This window comes from Oikopleura dioica, chromosome 1 (genome assembly GCF_907165135.1).
Source record: "Oikopleura dioica chromosome 1, OKI2018_I68_1.0, whole genome shotgun sequence".
Classification (NCBI taxonomy): Eukaryota; Metazoa; Chordata; class Appendicularia; order Copelata; family Oikopleuridae; genus Oikopleura; species Oikopleura dioica.
In genome coordinates this window covers 7,064,111-7,089,773 of record NC_137291.1, presented here as the reverse complement: position 1 = coordinate 7,089,773, position 25,663 = coordinate 7,064,111, and the positions used below count along the sequence as shown (strand labels likewise).

Genomic DNA, 25,663 nt, shown 5'->3' with positions numbered 1-25,663 from the left:
ACCTGACCCAAGTCAACAGAGTTCATCGGCACTCGAACCTCTCCAATGACATCGTGTTTCTTGAACAAAGTGTTAAGCAAAAAGACACTTCTGCGCGGCATAAGCTTCACTCTTCTCGAACAAAAAAAGGGCTTACTGAAAACCTGTCGAAATCGTATGCAGCGAGGACAAGCGTTTTTCCACCGATCTCGGCGTATGGAACAGTGAACGTAAATGTTTCATTAAACACTCAATCATTGATAAACTCCTGTAATTAGCGACCTCCTTAAAAAAGGGAGCGAAGAGGGTATCACGTTCCTGGATTTAGGGTCTTCTTTTGAACCTTCGTTTCGAATTTTTTCTTTCTGTCGGGCTTTAGCGGGGGATTTCGCGCTTTGTTGCGTCACGGAAGCATTCAGGAAAACCTGTTTCCTTGGCTTTTAACAACTGAAATAACGGAACACCTTAATTCGAGGAAATGAATCAACCGTTTGAATCCTCCTGTACGTGCCTCAGTGCTGTAGTAATTGTAGATAGTGAATTATAATCTTCAGAAAAATTGATTCTTTTAAAATATATAAAGATTTTTTATTTTCAAGAATTAAGGTTTTCAAAAACGTATTAAAATCAAGACTCGATCCTAGGTCCCTTATGTCTTGAAAATCCCCGTTCCAGAAGAATAACTTTCACATAAGGGTCGGAAGTTCCGCCTTAGTCCCGTGATGCAAAATTATTTAAAATGAGCCACAAGTAATTTCGATTTCGATTTTTAAGATGGAAGTTAACATCCGCAAATCGCTTCCCTGGCGGAAGCTAACTGGTAAGAGACAAAAGCTTTTATCACTAATTTGAACAAAATGCTAATCTGCTCTCCCTCTTTATGCAAATTAAAAGCTCATTACCGTCCAACCAGGGGGAGCAGGATTATTTCAATTTTTACGCCTCTGATCGAGCCACGTCACTTTATCGCCACTTATTACAGTCAGAATCTTGTCTTATTGAATTACTATTAATGCATCACGGAACGGCCCTAAGTCCATGGCTGGAAGTTCTGAAGCTTGAAGAACCTTCACTGAGAGCTAGAAAGACAAGGTTTTGATTAAGGGTGTGACTATGGGGGGTTAGGGTTAGGGTTTGACTAGGGGGTGTGGTACTAAAATTGGGAGTCCCATTAACGGGGTGGCTTCAGGAGCCGACAAAAATTTCGACAAATTTTGCGTGGGCGGCTTCTCGGCTGCTGATTGGCCAGTTAGCCTAATCAAAACTTCTGATTGGTAGAAAATTTCCTCGCAAAATTTGTCGAAATTTTTTGTGGGTTCCTATTATAATCGTCGATAAAATTTTGATTCTTACAGTATTATTCTGGAAGTCATAGTCGAGCGAGTACTGAAGCTTGCCAAGTTTCTTTTCTTTCTTCCCAAGTTTCTAAAACACCCCAAATCAAAAACAAAATGAACTTAGAAAAAGAGAACGAATATCTAATTAGCTCGCTCGTTGGCGCATAAGTTCTCAAACAGAATTAAGAACACACGTTGTTAGGCTTACATTTAATTCGTTCATATCCGGCTGAATCTTCTGAAGAGTGGCTGAGCCCTTCTCTGGTCCCTTGCCATTTTTGAGACCCTTCTTTTCTTTTTCCTTTTCTTTCTTGCAGCAGCATTTCTTGCAGATACAAAGCAGAAAACTGAATTTTTCTTGATGATTATTAAGAAAATAAGGGGCACCCATTTTATCGAGCGAATTTCTTGAAGAAAACTCGTTTTAACGGACTTTTTATTGTTTAAAAAGGTCCTTATTTTAACGGATTTTGGACCCTAAGGCTAAGAGGTCGACATAATTAGGGGTTGATCATTTTCAAGATTATTTTTAACCCTAGTTAATAAAAATCGTCTGAAAAGAAAAATGCAAATGCAAATTTGATTAATCGGATGAGCGTGTTTTGATTATTCGATTTGGAAATATGCGGGAGTAAGAAAATAATAATCGGATTTGTCGATTTGTCGCTGGCGAGATTTATTGACTGGACAAATGTGGATTGAACTGACCTAAAGATGACCAGCGAGGTGACCGCCGCCAGACCGCTAAAGACCCATTTGGGCATTGAAACTCCATTTTCAGAAGCGAAAATGAACAAATCGTCATCTTCAAATTGGCTCGACAGGTGTTGGCAAACGGTCTGAAACCAGAAACATTATCTGACTTTTGTTAATCTAATAGTAGCTTATTGAGCCGGTTCCTATGCGGGAAGCCACTTTTGCTGATGATTCTCCAACTTTGAAAATCGATCTACCGACGTCCGCAACAAGATGAGGAAGACCTTTTCAGAGCTTTTAAAAGAAAGTGGTAAGAAAGTTATGCCAAGTTTGACTTTATTCATAATTTAAATTCTGTCGGCATTCCAGTTGGACTAAAAGATGATAATGATTCATTTCAATGAGCATTTTCTTCAGATTTTCAAAAAATTAAATATCTTTCTATCGTTTGATTATTTGTTTCATTTAAAAATCTTGTTACTTAATTCTGGTAAAAAAACGAACACAGGCTCTTTTTATACCGAAGTTATGTCTCTTATCACCAGCTGTATCGAGATTGCTAACCTAGATGGTCCTTATCCTTACATACTTATCTACTTCATGGTTGAATTTTTTCGATTGCATGAAATCCTTCTCTTATCATTGAAAACTCCACTATTGGGTCAAAGATGCTCTTTTCCTGGAGGAGGTTCTTCAGCAGGCGATGGAGGCGAAGATGTAGAAGTCATGGAGGTGAGAAGAGTCGTCGAGGTCGTGTTGGCCGCAGAAGGATCGGGTCCCACCGCCCGAGCATGACGGGAAAACATATTCTAAACACATTTTCGAAACTGATCGAGTTAACTTCTTCGCGCTACGAAAAACGCAACTCTCGGAACGCAACTAGCTAACGTGCAGAAAAACAACCAAATTCAAGTTCTGCAGAAATTGGGCTCTGACATTTTTCATTTGATACGATGGGCAAATCCTTCAGAAGATGAATTTACTAATTATTAAAGCTCATTAACGAAAAGGAAAAAAAATTCTAAAATGATGAGATTGTTGTCTGATTATGGTTTCTTGTCTAAGTTAACTCTTGAACGTTCAAAAATCTTTGATCATTTGAAGAATGTTCAATGCGTCAACTATTTGGACTATTTGTATTTACCACGGAAATGCACGGTCGTGCGAATATTTCGTATTCTTCGCGTATTTCTAAGGGACGCCTTACACGTCCTTTTCTTTTCTTAAAAATATCGGACGCTTAAAAATCAAGTACAAAACACGAAAGTTTCCAAGGTTTAAGAAAAGAAAAAAAATCTAATTTTATTTCTCTTTTGATTTCAACTTACAGATTTGGCTTCGCGAAAATTTTAGAAATTGAGCTCTTTTTGGCCACCTGAAAAAGGTAGAAATAATTGGGGATGATGAGAATTGGCGAGGACGATTTTGAGAATCGGATGGAATCTGCCTGAGGGCGGCGAACAAATCCGATTTTGAAGAGGTCGATTGTTCCTAATTGACGGGCCCTGAGTATATACATTATTTACCAGCGCCGAAATTATCAGTTTTTATGATAAAAATGAAGGAAATTGATTCAATAAAATATGAACTTGAAGAGCGCTATTCCAAAGAACCCGTTTCTCCCCCATTCTAGCTGAATTCAACGAGCAAGCGAGTTTTCCGTACTGTAGTTTGTCTCGCGTTTTTTGACCGTGTCCCGCTGATGTTTGTGCATGTTCTACCAAATTTTAAAATTGCCCTGAAAAAAGGAGCAGAGTTGAGTGGGAAGTCGGAAAACCGACCGGGCGACCGAGGCAATGTTGATAACTCAAGTGGCGCTGGTTTTTTGATGCTCTTTTTAAGATAAACGAAAATGTTTTTGCGAGAAATGGAAATTTTTTCTTCTACTGCAGATAACACTCATTACCGTATTCGCTTTAAAAAGTGACTAAACTTTATTTGACATAAATTCTAAAGCCGGTGAAAAGAAGCAGAATTTTTAAAGGAATCAAACGTATCAATTAATTATACCGTATAATTTATACGATAACGAATATAAAAATCAGTTTTTTTAATTTAGTCTGCATGTAAAATGGTAACGCCTTCCACAGGGAATATCGTTCATCTGCAAATGGACATATTCTTGATGAAGGACCATCCCACAGCTCTCGACGTTTCCAGCGTTGTCTGGCTGTCTACGTTTCCAGTTGAAATAAGGGCTTGATCCATCAACATTTTTCCATCCAATTGTTGGCCCAGAATTTCCATACCGTCTCATACCAATGAATTCACTCCGAAATGGCTTCAATCGGATGTATTGATTGTACTCAAACTCAGTGTTAAAGAACGCAAGCCTTCCGCCTTTTCCCTTGCAATAAGTATCTGCTGTTTCCCAGTCCATTAATTTGTCAACTTTCAAGAACCGTATCGTCTATGAATCAGAATAAAAAAAATATAAAAACCTTTTACCTTATATTTTTCAAGGGTTTTTTCAAGCATGTTTTTCTCCCGAGATAAACAATTAATTGTAGCTTTCAGTGAAGAAATCTCCCCGATCCGGTCTTTGATTTCTTCGTCTTTTTCTGACAATTGTCTTTCAATATCTGTATTGTTGCATATTGTTGGCCATTTTTCATTTTCAAAACAGTTCCTGACGAAATTAGGGGCCGATGTCGCATTGACTTCCAGATTCAGTTTTTCTGACTCTTTGCAGAGAAGATACTTGCCCTTAAAGACTGTCAAATAATTTTTACTAGAGTTTGCTCAACCAAAAGCTCATCAGAGATAGAATGATCATCATAAACTTCATGAAACTCGTACGAATCGCAAGTTTCCTCGATGCATTCTCTTTCAAAGTTTCCTCTTTTTCCGAACTCCTCAAACCCAGAATTGGCTCTTCTTACTCGTAGAAACGAGTTGGCTTCTTCCTTATCAATATCATTTGAAAAAGCGAAGCAAAAAAGAGAATATGCCAAAATCATATTTCTCATTAATTTTCAATAAGAGCAAAAAACGTTTCAAGTCTCAGTCTGAGAGTAAACATAAAAAGCAAATAAACGATTTTGTGATCTTTGACCTGTATCTACTTTTGACTGTAATTCAGTAGAAATCATAAGGTAACTTTCGAATAAGGCGTCTTTGTTGTCTCATCACGAAAAACGATCCTTGACAAGATTTTTGCGTTCTATTAGCATCGTCCGACTTCGCCAACAAAAAATAAATTACGGTCTCGTTACGATTTCTTGCGCATTAGTCCGGGCATTTAGCTGTGTTGGCGTGGATTTTTGCGGCGGACGCGGCATTTTATCAATTTTTCAACTCGCCAGCTGTAATGTTGTGGGACACATTTTTTCGCGAGGTAGAGCTTTGTATTTTTTTCGCGGGTGACCCAGTTCTTTAGTTTGCATTTTTCTCACGTTCCTGCTTCAATCTGAGGCTAAGGCCTTTTATAGTGAAAAAATTACGGCCTTTTTCTTCCAAGTCGTTTTAATTTCATGCAAAGTTGGATAACAGCAATACTCGGACGTGTGAAACAACGTGCAGAACGTATGTTTACGGAAATTTTAACCAAGCTAGGCTTGTTTTGAGTACTTTCACGACGAATTTCAAATTTCATAAATTTCACGTCAGCTTTATTTTGGTGCAAGCTACGAGTCAGAAGGAATAATGATTTTTCTCGCAACATCCAAGGGAGCAGAAAATTGGATTGAAAAGGGAAATATCGACGGAAGTATCGATAAAGCTCAGCAGGAGTTCAGATTTGGACTATAAGAACAGACGATTCGAAAAAGCAAAATACCATAAATGAAACTTTTAAAATGGCAAATCAACAGCATTTTCATCCATATTTGAGTTTGCGAAGAATTAAGAGAATTTTATAATTTCCCCTTCAAAATGTATTTTCTGCAATCTTTTCAATTCTGTTTATCACAGCTTCTCACTTTATCTTATTAACTTTGAAATGAAGAACTCTTAACTCAGTATCATCATATATGATGAGCGGATTGATAATTATAAATAAATAAAATAAATATATTCGTAAAATTTTTGTCTAATTATTTCATTTAATAGCAAGCACTGTTCTTACGTCTGCAAGAAAAAATCTTGACTCACCCGATAAAGCCTCCCTGCTCCATGTCTTGATCCTCTTCATTTGCTATTTTTGCCACTGATTGCTGAAGTACCCAGGCCCCGATAAACCTCCCTCGCGCGGCATAAAGCATCTCCTAACTTTCATCTCTTCAGTACGAAAGAATCTTCTACTGTAGTGCGGCGGTTCGAGAGAAATTTAACCCAAGGTAACAAATAAAACGTGAGGAAAATAGTCACTGTCCGAGAAAAAGGGGGCGAATTCTATACAAGTAGCGGAAAGGCCAGTCGGAAATCTTGTGAAGAGGCTTGATTTAGAGGCTAAAATTGGGGAAAAGTTAAACTTTGGGATCTTTTCCAAAGTTCGAAAAAAGTTGACTCATCCTTCTTTTTCAGGAAAAAATGGGAAAAGGCAAGCAAGCAAAAGGCCAAAAGAAGAAGGCCAAGTCCTCTTCGAACGTTTTTTCGATGTTCGAGCAGCCGCAGATTCAAGAATTCAAGGTGATTAAAGATATATTTCGAAACCGGAACCAATCGTGTGCTTTTCTTTCAGGAAGCGTTCGGGATGATCGACGCAAATCGAGATGGGTTTATCGACAAAGAGGATCTCAGGTCCACTTATGCTTCGTTAGGGGTTGAATTTTCATAATTCTAGAGACACGAGATATTCTTCAATAAAAAAGCTAGCGTTTTTTTATGGCAGAAGAAAACTAGAGTTAGAAATTTTGCAGAGATTTTTCGCTCTGTAGAATTATTTTAAACTGCATCGATAAAAAGTTGTCTCTAAGGGGAAGAGTAAGGGCGTCAACCCCGGTCCCCAGCTCGGCATACGTGACATGGATATGAAAAAGCTGGAAGCGATGATGGAAGAAGCCAACGCCCAGAGTATCAACTTTACCGCTTTTTTGGTAAGTTACCGAAAATAAACAGCGGATTAACAAAGTGTAAACAATATCAAATGCATATAACTCCCCAAAAACAAACAAGAGGATTTCAGTCGTCCTAAGCATGGTCTTAAATTGAGCAGCATCTGTATCTCCTCGAATCATTCGGAACATGACAGTAATCCCTCTTTTCAGAACATGCTGGCGGATAAACTTCACGGAACTGACCCGGAGGACGTGATAGTCTCAGCTTTCAAGCTCTTTGATCCGGACGGCAAGGGGGTTATCTCAAAGGTAGGAATGCCTCGTGTTCAACTACCGCTGCCAAGACCGGCACAGGTGGAGGCATTTCCATAATCTCGCGAACTTCACAGGTTCATCGCTCTTTCTTCTTTCTCTTTTTAGCAAAAACTTGACGAGGTCTTGACGCATACCGGGGAACGCTTCTCCGCCAAAGAACTTGAAAGTGTATATTCTTTCACAACTCCAGGAACGAGGCTTTCTTTCTTCAACCAAAAATTCAAATTCGTTACTTGAAAATCCTCAAAAGACGCTGATGGCATGGTCGACTACAAGTCCCTCTGCTACGTGATCACCCACGGACAAGAAGAAGAATAACCATCGAGAATTCTCAGCTGATTTTGGGCGCCTCCGAGATCCAAGAAGCAAAATCTCCATTTATTTAGCACCTTTTCTTTCAACAACCGATCCACATGTGGCCAGAGTACTTTTCCTTGAAATAAATTTTTCGCTACCGCTGTTCACTTCAAGAAATGTGTGAGCTGTTCATTTGAATTTTCCCGGGAAATAAAATCTGATCACTTGTTACCGAAATTATTGGACGATAAAGATCTTTTCTCAGCTTTAATATTCCTAGCTGATAGTTATCTTTATTGAAGTTTCAGGGCGTCATAAAGACATAAAGCATGTCAAAAAGGTTTAAAAATCCTGTGCAAGTAACAGAACCAAAATCGAAGCAAAATCGAAATGAAATTAATTTTTATCTTTTTTAAAATGATGTGAACAAAACAAAACGGATGAATAATTATGAATTAATCGGAAAATCATCATATTGTGATGATTTCTTTCGAGAATCTTTATCAGATACCATAAGTGCGCTCACAATAAATATGCAAAAATATTCACATTTCTTCGTTTTCATGCATAAAAAGCGAAAGTCGAGGTTTTTTAAAGTGGCTTTTGTATAACTTTATTACAGTTTTAAAATGATACTATACCGCCAATTATATTTGTGTGTATTTAATTGTATGTATAAGGTGATAGTATTTCATATTTACAGAAAGAGAGCGCAAGAGACAATCGGAATTTGTCAAAAAACTTGATTGCTCGCGCGCATTTTTGGACAATCCAAAATTTTTGAAATTTATTCTTTTCAAATTATTTTTATTTCTATTGTGACTATTGTGGGGTTTCTTATTGGTGAATGGGTAAGGGTTGTTTTCTTATTAGATCTTGAAAGAAAAGCTCGAAAGGTTCAAGAGAGGGGCATATTTTTAGCGTGGGAAGTAAGTTTTCTCATGAAAAATGAGCAACTATTTGAGTAAAACTGGCCAAAGTCACAAAAATGGACCTTTGTTGCCGATGGGTTAGAGATTTTTCAGCGTATTTCGGCTCAAAACGGCCACGATAAGTCTATTCATAATGAGTTTAACCCGTTTTACTCATTACTTTACGTATTTAACCCGTTTTGGTCATCTCTAGCTTAACTTATCGCCACATGTACAGCGGTTTAGGGTTAATCTGCCTGACCAAACGGTTCTTAAATTATCTTGATTATTGTCATGCATGGCGGAATAGGTTGAAAAGTTTTGTACAGCAAGTGAGTTTGAAAAAAGAAAGAAAATATTTATACAGGAATAGCGTCTCGCCATGTTCTTCCTTGGCTAGGAAGCTGATCGGGCGAATATATATATAATTTATCGCGTAATAAAATTCTACGCTTCTTCGTCGGTTTACTGCATATCGATGAATTTCGTCCTCCTTCTTCTCAGGACGATCAGACCAATGGCGTTGAAGAGTAGGAGAGTGATGATGGTAACTCCGATGACGAGACCGGTAATGATTCCTTCGCCTGAAAAATAAGGGTGTCAGCGTGTTAAATCAATGAGAAAATCGGGCTCTCCAAGTTCTGGTCTTTCAAAAAAGCTGTTGTAGAAATAACTCCACTAAACTACTAAACTAGATCATCTGCGATCTGAAAATGTTATGTTTGTTCTCTTCGCTGTTTGTGATTACGGATATAGCCTTGAATATTGAACTTTCGTAGCGCCGAATCCCTGTTACGAATTCATTCATTTTTCAAAGAAACCCTACCTAAAATCCAGCGTAGATTTCGAAAAAACCCTTATTTTTAGTACTTTCTATGGTGTTTGTACCTAAAAATCGACTTTAAAATAAAACAGACCGTCGTTCTCTGAAAATTTCCATTAAAAAGGTAAATCTAGGTTGATGATATGAAAGATTAAAGCCTTATCTCCAATCTAGCGGTGGATTTTGCAAAAATATTGAATATTACGGCTTCTAGGAACTGGTTTATGATTGTACTTCGAAAAGGAGAGTGGCGCGCGCAGCCAATGAGAGCGAGGGGAAAATCTCACTCAGCCATCGCTCATCCTATTTTACACGAGAAATTTTGTCGACAGCTCTTACTGAGATTCTCCCCTCGCTCTGATTGGCAGCGCGCGCCACTCTCCATTTCGAAGTACAATCATAAACCAGTTCCTAGAAGCCGTAATATTCAATATTTTTAAAAAATCCACCGCTAGATCGGAGATAAGGCTTCAATCATTCATATCATCAACCCAGATTTACCTTTTAAATGGAAATTTTCAGAGAACGACGGTCTGTTTTATTTTGAAGTCGATTTTTAGGTACAAACACCATAGAAAGTACTAAAAATAAGGGTTTTTTCGAAATCTACGCTGGATTTTAGGTAGGGTTTCTTTGAAAAATGAATGAATTCGTAACAGGGATTCGGCGCTACGAAAGTTCAATATTCAAGGCTATATCCTTAAGGGTGTGCTTTGTCCACCTCACGAAACAGATGCTATTCTCATTCGTTTCTTTAGAACGGTTCATTATGGCTACAAAAATGCGAGTTTTGTTTTATGCGGCTTTAGAGACAGATTTAAGTTTTTCCCAGGGAGTTGATGTTTAGATGTCGTTACCTTTATCTGCGCTGGAATCTACCATGTTGTCGACTTCGACCTCGAAATCGACAAATTTGATAGGATGAGCGACTGACACGCGGAACAGGTCGTCCTCGTCCGCGCTACGCCGACTTCTTCCGGTACAACTCGGCACGCAATCGGCTACGAAGGGCTCGCCAAAAATTCATTTTTCTAAAGCTTTATCAGCCATTTTCCATCTTAACCTATTTGAACAAGAATGGCACGAAATATGCATTGATATCTTGAAACAATAATTGTAGTAAAATTTCAAAATATAGAAAATATGTTCCAAAGTGAAAACCGATAACTTTTAAATCTCTAACGGTCTATCCCCTTAAATTCTCGCAGCTGTGCACCTGAATCCCTGATTATATAACTTTTTAATCCCAATAAGATGAATCGATCTCATTTCTATTCATTTTCGAGCCCTTTGCTTTGTCCGCAAAGCAGACTTTGATGTTGCAATGGAGCCAGACATTTTCGTAGCCGACAAATTTGAAGACGGATCCGTGCCATTTCGCCATTCTTGAGTCGCCATTGGAGACGATGTCCAATGTGTTGTCCAGGACGCCGGGGACACCACAGGCATCAGCGATGAGATCGTGGCGGAGCTCGTGGGCGGGGGAGGATTCTGGAGTTGCCCAGCATTCTTGGAGGGTCACGCGAACGTTGGGATCCTGAAAAGGTGTGTAAAAAAGAGAGGTATCATTATAAATATGCATTTGACAACGATCTTGACTCCAGATGATCAAATTATAAATGATCAAAAACACGCTAGAGCGAGTCATATCAACTTCTAAAACTTCCCGGCATCTGGCCGGGCTTGATTTAATTTGTCATCGCGTGCGTCAGAAGGTTAAAAACCTCTGGCAGCCAAGTTTTTAGTGAACCCTTGCAAATTATCGCTGACATCAGTAAAAAATTCAAAGTTCGGAAGAAGTAAAATCAAATGTATCAATTTCAAATGATGAAAAAATCAAAGAAAAATCACTAATCCGGACTTCCTTCATCCTTTTATTTCATTTCGAAACTTTCTCCTTCGAAAAATAAATTTAAAACTCAGCGAAAAAAAAGGGTAGAGCTCAGTGACGCTAATAGATTGTCGTTTCCTCGGGAAGCTGGATCAGCCGCCCGGAAATTACCGGATCAGCCTTTCTTCAATTCTGAGCTCGGACTTGGAATTTAAAAAAGCGCTCGGGTGGGCCTTAATCTTGACCTCGAAATTGGACGGAATTATGCATAAGACGAAAATCCTAGGACCCGTCATCGCTAGAATCTGACCATGACAGAGTCTGACCGCAACAACGGGCGCGATTGAACAAGTCGGCCGAAAAGGAAACACAATTTTGAAAGGAACGCTAGAATGTAGCGCTATTAGCGTAAACCTCAATTTCAAGCTTTTCGACGAGGGATGAATCAAGATCGTTATCCTTCGTTATCGGGAAACGTGGAAAGCACGTCTCAAGCAGCTCAAGAGGCGTAAATACGAAAAAATCACGGCTACTGTGAAACTAATTTCTCACTTGGCTCTAGCAGTCCTAGGACTGGGATGGGAGAGCTACGACTTGCCGGGATTTCTGGCCGAGCTACGACTTGCCGGGATTAAATGTGCAGAATCCCGGCGAGTCGTAGCTGATGTTCTAGAAACTCTAGATGACAGAGCTATACGGAAGTAAAAAAATGAAAAATTTGCCGATTATTGATTTTTTTCAATCAGTTTTCAATAGAATATTATCGGAACAAATATCATTGGCAATTAAATCTTTTTGACCCCTAACCCTAATATTAAAATAGAAAAATCACTTAAATACAAACTTACACGGTGCTTCCACCCTGGGTTGGCAATCTCACTGTCAAACCACTAAGCACCCAGTTAAAAACCAAATTTAACAATAAAATATGTCGCATGTTATAAAGAAAGAATATTTAAAGTAAACTTTCATCAGTTTTGCAAAGCTAAATTTGGTAGAACTTTTACCCTAACCCTTATTTTAGAAAGATTGAGCGTATTTATATCAGAGTTTCTAGAACAGCTACGACTCGCCGGGACTTATTATGCAAGGTCCCGGCAAGTCGTGAAAATCCCGGCGAGTCGTAGCTCCCCGACTGGGATCATATCAGAAAAGGTTAAGAAAGTTAATCTAATTCTATCTATTACCTCTATGGGGCTTCTCAGAAGGTTTGAATTCGGTTTTTTAGTGAGTTAATCATCGACTAGTCAAGTTAAAAAATCATTGAAAACAATCATTTTCGAATAGTTATGGTTTCGATAATGAGTTCTCGAAAAAACTTGTATTAATTTGGGCAACTTACAGTAACATCAAGCAACGAAACTCCAACGTTCAGCAATTCTCCCTCTTCAATTTCCGGGCTTCCTTCGAACGGTCTTTCGAAAGCATCAGTGTCAAAGAGCTGCATCAGCGCAGAGAACTCTCCATAATCCGTCACGTTGAATTTGATAATGTTCATCGAGATCTGTGGCAAGAACGGGTACTCAGCAGTGACGGTGTAATCCAGCGGGAATTGACAAGACACTTCCATGGAGACTTTTGTCGTCTGACGGGCGCTCAGCTGGTTGCCGAAGATGATCCCTCCTTTTGCCGTGATAGTCTCTTCTGCTGCGGAATGGGATGAAATTCGATGGTTCTTATCAAACCTTCGAGAGCACGTGACACCTTTTTGGCACAAAAAATCACGTTGTTTCGCGCAATTATACTTTGGCTTTCCTGCTGAAAATATGCCAAACTGCTACGGAGCTTTTTCAATTGCATTATTCGTGGATAAAGCTCTTCAATAATTGTATCCCATTTCCTGAACTGGCCGTCGAGAGCGAGTTGACAAAGGTCACATGCGTATCAGTGAGCTCGAGCGTGCTTCCGCAGCCGAGGAGATCGGGCGATATTTCCCAAACGTAGTTCTTCCCTAGAATTGAGCGTTAGATATCTTGCCAAAATGCAAAACGTGATTTCCGCTGTCCACACGTATCGGACGATCGATAAGGGACGAATAGTGGAGTGATAAGAATCGCTCCTTTAGAAGTTCACAAGTCCCAAAAAAGATCAAATTAAGGCTCTCTATCCCTTATTTTTGACTCTTTTTATATCTTGAAGCCTCTGTAAATCTTTATCAAGCCAAACGGGAAGTTCGAATTAAGGGTGTCTACTTGAAAAGTACTAAGAAAAGAACCTTGAGTTCTTCGACCACAACTAGGATCAGACAAGGCCAAAGGTCCGTATTTCTTCTCATAATCATCAATCATCGCTTTTTCTGCGACAATAGTCATGTTGTCAGGATTGCAGTGAGTTTTGATGCTGTCGATGACTTCGGGTTTGCCGATGATTTCGTTGACGTTTGTATTGAAAAGATTGTTGATGGAGACCTCCTGGTCGGGCAGAGGAGCGTAGGTTGGTCGAGCTATTTCTTCATGGTCTTCTCCGCCATCAGCTCGGTACACAGGTGGTGCTACTAATTGAAAAAATAGTTTTTGAAAGTTAATTTTTTTTCGTAAAATCTACACTGGTTTCTTTCGATAACGAATTTCATCATCAAGCCCTCTGATTGGACGAGATCGATTTAAGAAAAAGAGACTCCTTCAATGTTGAGGCTGGTTGGAAAATTCGTTTTCGGAAGAGGTGATTTAGATAAAAAAGAACTCGTATTTGATTTTGATTGATAAATACCAGTTTCAATGATAAATCGATTATTGGTGGGATCATTAGCAGGAGTTGGATAAGGAGAAGCAGGAGTTGTCCATCTTCTAGTCGCCAGGTCAGCGAAGCCAGGAGATCCACTTGGGGAGATCGTGGCGATCACGAAGTTGTGGAAGAGATCATCAACTGATTCCTGTTTCGGCCGATCGGGCATTGGTCCGAGAAGACTGGTCGCTTCTTTTTCCAAAGTCATGATTCCATTCGTCAAGCACTCGCCAGCGGCGAAGTTCTTCAACTCCTCAGTCGATTTAGCCTCGCTCCAGATTGTGAAATCCTGAAACACGATTTTGGAATTGAAACGGGAGAGTGTTGTTTTACCTCAATTCTAGCATCCAAGTCGCCACGAATGCGCTCGCACTTGCGGTTGCATTCTGAATCGTGGCTGATTTGAACTTTTCCGCCGCCAAGGAGCTTGACGGAGTTTTCAGGCTTCAGTGACTGCATTGTTTCGCCATTGACGATGAGTTTGATCAAATCATCTGAAAAAGAAATTTTAAAATCGAGAACCATAAAAAAGATACAAAACGAGTTTTATTATATTTTTTTATATTCGTCAAAATGTGAATTTTTAAACTAACTCAGAAAATTGTGTAGATGATAAGGGTTGCAAATAGGTATTTAAGGGTATTTTAGCACACGCAGCCCATGATGTACTTGAGTATAATCATGCCTGAGAACAATTTCTGCCGTCTAATCTCAAAAACAAGAAAAAAACATCTTACCATTAGCAGCCAAACAAATCGAGTAAACCACATCTTCTTGAAAATAACTTGCGAGCTCGTACATCTCATTTCCGTTCACATTCACAAACAGCCGATTCTTCTGCTGGTACATGAGCAACTTTGATCCTTCGTGTCTGTAGCTGACGATTGTGCCTTGAAGTTTTGGACTGTTGAGTGTCATTTTGAAACACATGGAGAATTCGGCCAGCTCGGGCATATTGCGCCGCACGACGACATATCCTTGGCGTTGGAATTTCCAATCGGTGCTAGAGGAGATAAATTAATCATAATCAACACCTTTCTATTTTCATGAGACGTCTAATTATGAAACAACTTTTTGAAAATATTTTTTTCAAAAACGTGACTAAAATTTTCTTTAATGAAAAATTGTTTTTGAGTCAGAGAAAATTAGATTTCTTGAATCTTATTTTTTCACGTGATCTTATGACTGAATGTACTTTCTCGTCTGCAAAAAGGTCAGTCACAGAAAGGTGAACAAAAACGGATAATCCTCTTGACCACGCGATTGATCTACAGAGTGGATCACGTGATCACCGTTCGCGTGAAAACAACAAGTGAGAACATTCTTGATCCTCATGTTCGCATTCTTTCTATTTCGAGAAAATACGACACTAAAAGAGAAATTATAGAAAATGAAATTTCTCACTGCAGTCGATTCTCAAAGACCATAATGATAATTTTTCTTTCACTCAATGAGTATTTTTTTAAATTGAGAAGAGCGATAAATATAAATTACAAATTATATTTCGGTAAATAATTTCGTCGTGAATAATAAAAAAATTTTTAAACTTACTTGACACAATTATCCTCCAAATCCGCCAGGCAAACTTGTCCCTCCAGCGTATAAATCTTATCAGAATTGACCACTTCATCAGTCTGGTCAAGATATCCCTCATTGCACTGGCAAGTGTACAGTATTTCCTTGTCCACGCATTTTGAATTTGCACTACAGGCATTTCTCATCTTGCATTCGTTCAAATTCGTGTCAATAACGTCGGAGAAGTATTTACTGTCCTCGGATTGGTCGTCGTTCCAGTCCTTGAACAACTGATTCAGCATTTCCGGACTAAGAACGCTCGGCTTCGCGTGGATCGAAACAGAGAGTACGGCGAATTTATCGTTGTTGATGAAATGCGGCTCGGGAGAGACGTTGATTCCGAGGGAAATGGATTCGTCGTCGATTGCGTTAAGGATGTAGCTAGCGAATTGATTCATAGTGGCGTCAATGACTTCCATTTCTACATCACTGTTGCTTGAAAAGAGGATGGTATCTTCTGAGTTTTTGAAAGTTTCGACTTGCATCGCGCTCTTGTCAGTAGTGAAGCCATCTAGGACTGTAGAAACAGTGACCTTGTAGACTTCTCCTTGATCCAATCCCTCAACAGAGTAGCCTTTCTCGCTAGTGCTGATTGGGAAGCCATCCACGTGACCGCCTGCGACGCTGAGGACATCAACGGTGAATGTGGCATCGGCATAGGGGGACTCCCAGGTGATTTCGAACGATGTATCGGCGACTTCAGAGATTTCTACTTTTGAGGGCTTGTCTGGAACAGGCAAGGTAACCTTGATCTTCTTTGGCTCGGATTCGACATTGTTGGCGACGGCGTAAACGTTGAAGACGTAAGTTCGTCCGGGTTCAAGACCGTCAACAGCTGCAAGGGTGTCCGTGGTGATAAATGGACCGACTGGCCATGAGTTCCGAGAGTTGGGAGAGTAGTCGACTACGTATTTGACATTGTCGGGTTTTGGGTGATTCCAGCCGATGGAGACGCTGGTGAAATCCTTGTCGATGACAGTTAGGTCTTCGATTCCAAGTGGTGGAGTCGCGATGGGGTCGAAGCTTTTACTGTCAGAGTGAAGGCCGTTGGAGATTGTCTCGATTTCGAAGTTGTACTCGGTTCCTGGGTCGAGATTGGTGAGCGTTATGGTGGAGTTGATCGAGAGTTCCTTGAGCTTTCGCGCGTCAGAGTCGGTCGGGTAGTAGAGAATCTGATACATTTGTGCCTCGCCATCTGGCGGCGTCCAGGATAGAGTGACATTGACGGGATCACGGGAGATGACGACCAAGTCTCCTAGTGGCGCTTCCGGGAGGGTGATTATCGAGCGCTCCGAAGGCCGGAAGCTCAAAAGACCATAAGCAGTCGAGTGCACCTTGACAGTGTACTTTTTGCCCGGCTTGAGGCCCGCTACTTCTCGCTGTTTGTCTGTATTTCGCTTTGGCCGAATCATTTCGCCCTCTGGAGGCACTGTTTCGAGGTAAAAACCATCCAGAAAACCGCGGTGCTCGCGTTGCCAGTCCAAAACGGCGCTTCGGGAGTCGACAGATTTCACTTCGATTGGACCCGGAGTCTCAGGAGCTACAAAGTAACACGTTATCTAGATGCTATTTATTGAGCGGGCAGGCGCGATTAAACTGTTAGTTGTGGAAAATCTCAAGACACGGGCATTGTGGTTGGCGAAGAAAGGTTGCCAATGACATGGGTTAGTTCATCCGCGGCGTTTATTTACCAAAAATCCGACTGTGAAAGGTAATCTTGATTTCAAGGAGCAGCTAATGGACCGGGGAGAAAATAAGGTTCAATAATTAGTTCAATAATGCTCATAAAACAAATTCAAGAGGTGAATAAAGTCACTTCTGGAGAAGGAATTACTCGAAAATCGAATTAATGATGTCTTCCCATTTAGGGTTAATTAAATTTTAGATGAAACTCAAACATGTTTTTCTCACAGTTTTAATTTCTAAATTACCCCTCTTTCGATAAAAATTTCTAACTTTCTCCGACCCCCGTCCCCTAACGTGGCGGTAATCGCAGCAGCAAGTTAACACGTGTATTTCACGTACTTTCCGTTTTTAGAAAAAAAAAATGTTACTCACGGATTCGCGTGTTGAAAATCGTCGGCGCGGATTTTTCATTTCCAGCGGTCGATTCAATCGTGAAGTTGTATTCCAAGCCGGGTTCGAGGCCGGTGACCACTCTTCGTGGCTGGGTGTTGTCGGTTCGGGATTCGCCGTTTTTCTGGTACACGGGCGCTTTTATTTCGCCGTGATTTGGCTGAAAAAAATTAAGGGGGTGTCTTTCTTATTTTTAAATAATATTAAAGCTATACTTTCAATCCTAAATGAAGAAAAATGGCCGATAACAATAGGGATTAGACTGTAGATTAGCCAGAAATTCGCCCTTTTTCGAGGGAAACACCCTTAATACGAAGTGCAACAAGAGAAGTTCAAAGAGCAAAAATTTAATTCTGATCCTCTTTTTGAGATCAAAAGCGGCTTTGATTGAATGATTGGCAAAGGACTGACCACAATTAGATGGGCCGTACGTATATCTGGCTGATCTACTGATCCGGGTTAAGGTTAATAACCGGTTGAGTAAAATTTCTACTAACCAAGCGAAAAAGATAAGTTCGTTCATTAGAGGTGTTATTTTTAAAACCCTGGCTGAGCTGGACTGCTCAGCTAATCACTACTGAGCTAAGATTTTCTTACCTGGACAGAAACGGCATATCCATCGAGAGCACCAGCTGGTGGCGTCCAATACAAAACTGCTCCAAAAACTTGGGTCGATTCGCTGTCGGGCGCTTGTCTGTAAAATTTCGATGTGGAAACTTTTGGTACTGGAATTGGTTTCGTGTTGAATTTGATGACTTGGCGCTCGCCATCTTCAGGGACGATGTCTAGTCGGTACAGAGCGCCTGGTGATAAGTCGCGGAAGGTATGGGATCCGCGACGACCCTAGAAGGAAAATTAGGAACTCAACTCCGACTGAAAAAGCATTTGCGTCTAAAATGCGCGTTTCACGCGCGCCCGGCTTATCCGGCCGACTTAGTGCCTATGTTTTGAATAAGATGAGTTTCTATTTAGAAAATATTTTTGGAAAAGACGACGCAATAATCTTCTTCATATGCAGCAGGGCGGCTGATAATGATTACGGAAACGGGGCTGAGAATACTCAAAATGATATCTTGTGGTCGACTCTTTGCGCAGCGGGTGCTTATCGCCGATTTGTTTTACGAGAACACTGAGAGTCACGTGATGGAAGGTTGGGAACAGTTGGTCTATATTTTACATGGCTATCTTTTGGAACACTCAAATAGATAACTACTCATGTGACGAGCGTTCATCTTTTGGAGTGTTCCTTTAAAAATACTTTTCTATTAGTATGCTTGAAATTTAACTTATTTCGTATCAATATCATTGACGTCGAATTCAAGTGTTATATTTTGATAGAGCCTACTCATAATCTAACACACAAACACAGTTTCGATTCCGTAGACTCGAATGAAACTAGTCACATTCGTGTCAAGACAGAATGAACATGAATATTTTTATTTTGGTTTTTGGATCAGTTTTTGCCGAGCCACTTATAAGAGGTTATTATTTCGAGTTGAACGTTATAGTTTTTTAAATTAAGGCGTTCATTTCAATGCTACTGTTTTTAAAGAAGAAACTCAAGCTGGTCCATTCGCAGGTGGGGCATACTTTTAAGATAACCAAAATTCATTTTTATAATTCTATCAAAGTTAGTGCGTATGATCGTTTAATGGGCATGATGCGAGGAACAAGCTGCGGAAAAGCTTTTTTCCATGATTTTCGATCAATTGAGGTTTAAACAATTGTGTAAAAAAAATTTCTACACACTTATTAAGACAACGTCAGGATTTCAGTACATTCACCTTGACTTCATTACTCCTTCTGTATTCTATGCAAAACGTAACAAGCTAAGAAATTGCTACGAGAGACTTGGAATCTGTTGGAATAAAATGACGCTGAATTATCCAGTTGGCGCGAGCGTTGTTCACGTTGTCCTTGGTTATTTGATCGGTTAGTTAGGAAAATTTGTTTTCCTAACGCTCATACTTATTTAGCCCCAGGTTTCATCATCTTTTGGATCTACCGGAACGATGGCCGAAAGAAATACTATTTTATTGCCCTCGGTGAGAGATTGAGATTTTTAAGGAAAAATAAAAACTCAATTTCAGTCCCCGTTGCTTTGGCTTCACCCTCAATGAACATCGTCGTTGTTGGGTGGAAATACGCATTTGGCTGGTGCCAAGTTTCGACGATGATTTCTCAAAATTGCAACTCTTACAATTGCTAAGCTGCTTTTACGTAATCCTACTGTAACAAAATGCATTAGAAGACCTGCAGTAAGTAACCAAAAATACCGTGTTCTCCTCGTGTTGTATTTTCATCAAATAAACTGGTTCTAACAAAAACCCTCTTAGGTCGCGGCCCGTGAGTTGCCCTTGTGCGATAGGCTCGAGTTCGAGCCGTATTTTCACGCGTGTGACTTTAAACACAAATTTTCAAATTGAAATTGAGCATCTGTAAATTCCACGTATGTCCAACAAAATGCTCAACCCTCGGCCGCAGAGTAATAACAAACAAAATTCTTTGCTTATGCAAAAAATTCAAAATTACCAAAAAATGACCAAAAATATTCGAAAAATCAATTTAGACATTCAAAGCTCTTACCGTTTCGGAGATAGTTAGCTCTCTAGCGTCCAATCTGGCGAGGAGGATTTTGGCATTGCCACCTTCGGACCATGTGATGTCAGCTGAATCTGTGTCGACTGTATAGCGCACCACACCTAACACGGGGGCTTTCACGGGTTAAACCTTTACGGGCCCGGTTTTTAAGCTCTTACAGAAAGTGATGTATACCGAGCATATCAAATTTTAGCGCTACTTGATCAAGTTAGAGGACTTTTTTTTAACCATGAAGAAAATGATAAAATCCCGTTTTTGATTGGCTTAAAATAATTTCCTCGATTCGAGCCAATCAGAAGCAGGTATCTTCTTTTTTCTTCCAGGAGTGGAAGAAGCGCCTCTTTTTTAATCAGAGAATAAATTTGATAACATCGGTATCCTATTTTTCTGTATCTCGGATACAGCATCTTAGTATATGAATCTAGAATTTTAACACGTGTCCTGCTATACCAAGCAGCCAAGGTAAGAGGCGCATCTTGTGTTTTCTTTCCTCTTACTCGTTTCTTATCGAGTCTTATTTGCCCCTTTTTCTTGTACTTTTTTCTCTACAAAAATTAGTTATCAAAATTATTACAAGAAAAATCGGCCAAAAAGCTCGTCCTGTTTCTCCTTCTCGATACAGAAATTTATTAAGAAGACTTCGATTGTTCAAAAATTAATATAAAAAGAAAACTACTCGTATGATTCTACGGTTTACAAATATGCACGTCCCAAATTTTATGTTTTACTTTTACAAAAGAGTTGATTATTAGAAAGATAGAGATCCGATTTATGATTTTCGATATTTACAATCTGAAACGCAGGTTTTTAATGCTGATGTTGCAGGAAAGCATGGCAGGAAATAGATCTAAAATAAAAAATGTTAGAAATATATTTTCAACGTATCGAAATTCCCGATTATCGCCTAAAAATGGGCAAAACCAAGAAAAGGAAGTGATTTTGTAGATCTGAGTTTTCATTGGCCGGTAGGCCAAATACACCAATCTTATTGGTCTTCCAGAAATCCACTTTCTTTTCTTGGTTGGTGCCCTGGAAATGTTTTGAGCTGATCTAGCTAACCTAGAAATTAAGTCAACTTACAGTGGGTATGGTCAAATTAGCAGGTAGTTTTTTTGGCAGATTTCAACAAAATATGCTAAATTGACCATTTTCTCAAAAAATTTCCGAATTTTGAGATCAGAATTTTTAAATCATCGAATTGGGCACTAACAAAGAAAAGGAACAATAAAGATAAGACGAGACACGAAATGAGTGAATAATATAGTAACGTACACCAAAGGAAGCGATTTTTTGGGTAATATGCGGTCAATAGGAGATTAACCCCTGCCCGCATGAAAAATTTGTTACCCCTGCCCGCATATCAACCTACGCGTAGGTCGGGCCTTTTGAGGGTCTTTCAGTCGTGATAAAACTCTCGAAAGGATATAAAGCCAATTTACCTACGCGTAGGTCGATATGCGGGCAGGGGTTAAGCTCCTAGTTCGTGCTTTTTCGAAATAGGATATTTTTTGGTAGGGAACCCAAACTAACAATAGACTAGACCCCGGCATCTTAGGACCTAGGGGCCGAAGCCCCCAGGTAAGAGGCACACGACGACCCCTGTCGCAGGAAAAATATCTCCCAGTTCAAAGATTCTTGACCGCGGTCAATGGGAGAAAAAACTCCTATTTCGCAAAAGTACGAACTAGGAGATAAATCTCCTATTGACAGCCTACAACCATTTTTTGGAGCCAATAAGATTGCTTTATTTGGCCTACCGGCCAATCAAGACCCTATCCTGGATAAGCTATCCATCAAAATCATTCCTTTGGTATCACGTACTCTTTTACTCGCTCGATTTGTTCCTTGTCCTATCTTTTCCGGGAAAATAACGATTTTTTAATTTTTTTCGATTTTAAGCAAAATCTGCTAATTTGACCGCTGCAAAATTGACCATACCAACTGTAGCTAGCTTAGCTCAATAATACTATAACTCTTCCTATAATTATGAGCTAGTTTCTAACTGCGATAATCAACCGTGATTCATTTATAATTTTTTGATCATCCACCAACAAGCTGAAAAAGTCTTGAAGATCAGAGATTTGCGCCCTCTAACATATTTATATATTTTTCCAAAAACGCTTATTCTATTTGATCCCAAAATACGAGGTTCAAATTTAGCTCATCCTCATTTTTCTAATTTATTTTTCTGATGCGCTGGTTCAAGTTTTACGAGAGTTGGCATAGCAGTGTTCTTGATATTTTAAAAAAAGCGATTGCGAAAGGATATAAATGCCGATTGGTGATTTAGCTGAATTGGCGAAAAATGGAGAGCAGATGGTGTTTTTGGGGAAATAGCTTTGTTCCTACGACGACCAATCTTTCAAACAGGAGGTTATTAAACTATTAATTTTCTTACATTGGAAATGGAATCGACAACGGGAGTGTCAACCGAAAGATTAATCGACTATTATTTATAAAATAAAGTAAAAGAACTGTTGAAATTCATGAGAAAGAGGAAATAACTCGGTCATTTCTAGGCTGGTCTAATAGAACTTGGACAAATCTTTCATCCTGCTGTTCTGATTGGACGATGTAGACATCAGATGTTTTGGACAATTAGATATCAATAAGAACTGTTAAAATTATCGATTGATTCAATTAGCCCTTATTTATACCGGCAATAACGCTCCTAAAGTCCAAAACGACTGTATAAGCGGGCTAAGCTACAGAGGCAACAGTATCAAGCATTGTCTCAACAAGCCATTTTTGTCCATTTTGCCATTTTTAGAGCTCAATCGTTAGTAAGCCTCGTGATCTCGTTTAGTGTTCAAAAAAAGAACGAGCCACGGACATTGATCCTTTTCGAAAACGTTACTGAGCTCTAAATTAAGGCGGTTGAAAATCCACGCTCTTCTCGCGCGAATTAAACGGATCAAACGCGTTCAGAAATCCAAAGCTACGTCTTCTTCCTTAGATCCGGTCAAGATCATCCCTTTTTCCGAAGAAAAAATCGAAGAAGAATCAAGAGCAGAGCGTTTTTTCAGAGCATCAAGAACTTGGTACGGTCTAATAATTTTTTTTTCAACAAAAAAGAACATTTTTTGACGAACCAATCAGAAAACAGTAAATTTCATTATTGCGCCCTCTATCGATAAAAAAAATCAATCTAAGAGATCTTCTCAAAAATATCGCACCTTAAAATTTTGGTCTTATAATCCCTCTTTTTTACAGAAAAGATAATTGTCTGAACAACCAATCAGGAGAAAGAATTTTCGAAAATTGCGCCCTCTATCGAGCAAATACACCATAAGTCTGCCGTCTATTAATTTCTGCCTTTCTAAACAAAATATTCTCCTTAAATCCCCGGAAGAAAAAATCCGCGCCGAAAAATGCATCGAAATGCAAATTCATCCCTTTTTTGAAAATTAAATATTTCTGGCGCTGCAAAACATTTGGACACAAAGCGGGCCCTGATCGTGGCTCCTTGTCACGATTTAATCGCTTCAAAAATCTATCTTTCGTTGTTTTGAACGAAAATAAAAATAACATTTCCTGATAAGCGATAGCAGTTGAATAGCGAAAATGAGATAAAGTTGTTTTTAATTGAGCCTTTTAAAATAATATTCCTAGAACGATGATTTTTGGGGTCAGGGTTAGGGTTAGGGTTATGTCGAAAATCCAGATCCAAAATTATCAATCGACTTTCTGAAGATCGACCCAAGATTGCCGATTCTCAGCCATCAAAATAATAAGGGGATTTTGGCCAATCAGAACCTCGAAAATCAATTTTTGTTAAAAATGAGCAATTTTAAGCCTAATATGCGATAGTGGGTTAACAATCCTTTACAAGCAATAGTAATGTCTTCCAGACACTATCAACTTAAAGCCTAACCCTAACCCTAACCCTTGATGAGAAATCTTATCATCGACATCAGAAAATACATTGTCGTCGCAACCCTAACCATATCCGATCTTGGCCGAAGAAATCTACATTCATAATAATTGTCATTCAGTCAACTCCAAAAAAGAAAAGATTAGTTGGAAGCTCGACTCAGCAAATTAGAAACTCGTTGTCCGACAAGATCAAAAATCCTGATCCGGTTTAAAGTTATGTTCCTTTTTTTCTCCTTTTCCTGGAGTTAAGGTTATCAACCCGTGCTCGCCGAATTTTAAGTGGATCAATTTTTAGAAGAGAGAGTATTTTTGAGAACTGATAAGATCCCCTTTTTTACGCTGCTATCTACCCTTTTGAAAAAAGTGTTCTTTTTTTAATCTTCTAAAAATCTTGCTTTTCTGTTTGCTTTATTGACAAAACTGTAAATGAGAAATTACTCAAAGTTCTACTAAAGGCGGCGCAATCGCTAATCCGCCACTCACTGGGCTTAAAACTCGATAGAACTTGAAACTCGCGGCTAAGACAATAAATTCAATAAGAAAACAAAACGGGCTTGCTTTTGAAAGTGTCTTCCCTTTTTTTCGACAAATAAAGATCTCGTTTATTTCATAATCGAAATGTTAAACTCAAAATAAAACAGTATGCTGCTGGTAAATTTATTGCGAAAAAGACGAATATTTGCATTTCTAAATAAACCAAAAATTAACGAAATTAAATTTAGCCAAGACCACTTTGCCATTTAGAACCGGATGCACAGTGTGACCACGTGCGGTCATGTAGTTGCATCATCACCTTAGTTCTCACCGCATTACGCTCCAGTGCGGACATTTTATTCGAGCCAAGAAGACGGTCATTTTTGGATATTTATTAAAGAAATTACAAAATTGTATTTGCAAGTTGAATTCAAAATTAATGCATTGGCAATTCAACACTAATCAACAAATATCGAGATGCCTCTTGCGAATTTGAGTTAGATGAATGAGAAAGCCGCGCAAAAGCGGCTATGATATTCTTCCTCGAAGCCGCAAGCGGCTTGTCGAGTTTTCTGGACAATAACTTATTGTCAATAAGTCTTCTTTGGTCAACTTGACAAATAATTAAACAAAGGTGATGTTTATGGATCTCGGTCGAAATTATCGTTTGAGAAAAAATAAGGGATTCAACATTACAAAATATAAAGAAAAAATTCCAAGAAAATCTGCTAGAAAAGGATGTCTTCTTCTTTAATATCGTATCGAGAGAGAATCATCTTTCAAATATTTTGGACCAAAGCTGTCTCATCCAAAAGCTTTCCAGAAAACAGTATTTATCTACAGTACTTCTTTTGACGTGAAAGTTAGTATTATCGCGAAATTTGCATTCAAGAGCATTTGAGCAGTTTTCGGAATATTTTCACCCCTAACGGCGAAACGAACAAAAAGAGAAGGCTAAAGTGGAAAATGCAAGAGTCCGTCTTTTGGTACACGAGCACCGAAAATATATTTGTATCAGATTTACGCGCGCGATCATACTGTTTATGTCTTTGCGCAGACGGTTTATTTTCGCAGCGAATATTTCGAACGATTTTTGACGAGCTTAAGAGTTAACCTCAAACGCTGTCTAATTGCTGCTTAAAAATTATCAGATTTCATTACTGAAAAGGACGAAGATGTCCGGAAAAATTAACCATTTTAGTTCCACAAAG

The 25,663-nt window shown here is 39.2% G+C and overlaps 5 protein-coding genes across 5 annotated transcripts; 2 read left to right on the top strand and 3 right to left on the bottom strand.

The window, feature by feature from the left end:
• Positions 1-682: 682 nt before the first annotated feature.
• LOC145711865 (uncharacterized) lies at positions 683-4,490 on the bottom strand. Its single transcript, XM_081789554.1, has 6 exons — positions 4,461-4,490; positions 4,147-4,422; positions 2,025-2,155; positions 1,525-1,663; positions 1,333-1,404; positions 683-1,058 (listed from the first exon to the last, which is right to left on the bottom strand). Exons 1-6 carry the CDS (start codon positions 4,488-4,490, stop codon positions 975-977), a joined length of 732 nt encoding a protein of 243 aa, XP_081645680.1. The 3' UTR covers positions 683-974.
• A 1,742-nt stretch (positions 4,491-6,232) lies between these two features.
• On the top strand, positions 6,233-7,774 carry LOC145711864 (myosin regulatory light chain, smooth muscle-like). Its single transcript, XM_081789553.1, has 7 exons — positions 6,233-6,289; positions 6,477-6,581; positions 6,634-6,708; positions 6,902-6,988; positions 7,160-7,258; positions 7,370-7,463; positions 7,515-7,774. Exons 2-7 carry the CDS (start codon positions 6,483-6,485, stop codon positions 7,580-7,582), a joined length of 522 nt encoding a protein of 173 aa, XP_081645679.1. The 5' UTR covers positions 6,233-6,289; positions 6,477-6,482; the 3' UTR covers positions 7,583-7,774.
• A 2,761-nt stretch (positions 7,775-10,535) lies between these two features.
• Positions 10,536-12,795, bottom strand: LOC145711863 (uromodulin-like). Its single transcript, XM_081789552.1, has 2 exons — positions 12,469-12,795; positions 10,536-10,832 (listed from the first exon to the last, which is right to left on the bottom strand). Exons 1-2 carry the CDS (start codon positions 12,694-12,696, stop codon positions 10,536-10,538), a joined length of 525 nt encoding a protein of 174 aa, XP_081645678.1. The 5' UTR covers positions 12,697-12,795.
• A 130-nt stretch (positions 12,796-12,925) lies between these two features.
• On the bottom strand, positions 12,926-20,225 carry LOC145711861 (uncharacterized; the record flags this gene model as incomplete). Its single annotated transcript, XM_081789551.1, has 9 exons — positions 12,926-13,077; positions 13,342-13,620; positions 13,836-14,139; positions 14,184-14,344; positions 14,588-14,853; positions 15,402-16,965; positions 17,484-17,661; positions 18,099-18,344; positions 20,088-20,225. Coding segments are annotated over 9 exons (3,288 nt in total), but the record flags the coding sequence as incomplete, so codon positions are not given.
• On the top strand, positions 18,919-19,820 carry LOC145711296 (uncharacterized). Its single transcript, XM_081789017.1, has 6 exons — positions 18,919-18,982; positions 19,024-19,080; positions 19,133-19,215; positions 19,259-19,433; positions 19,478-19,546; positions 19,592-19,820. Exons 1-6 carry the CDS (start codon positions 18,922-18,924, stop codon positions 19,708-19,710), a joined length of 564 nt encoding a protein of 187 aa, XP_081645143.1. The 5' UTR covers positions 18,919-18,921; the 3' UTR covers positions 19,711-19,820.
• Positions 20,226-25,663: the final 5,438 nt, after the last annotated feature.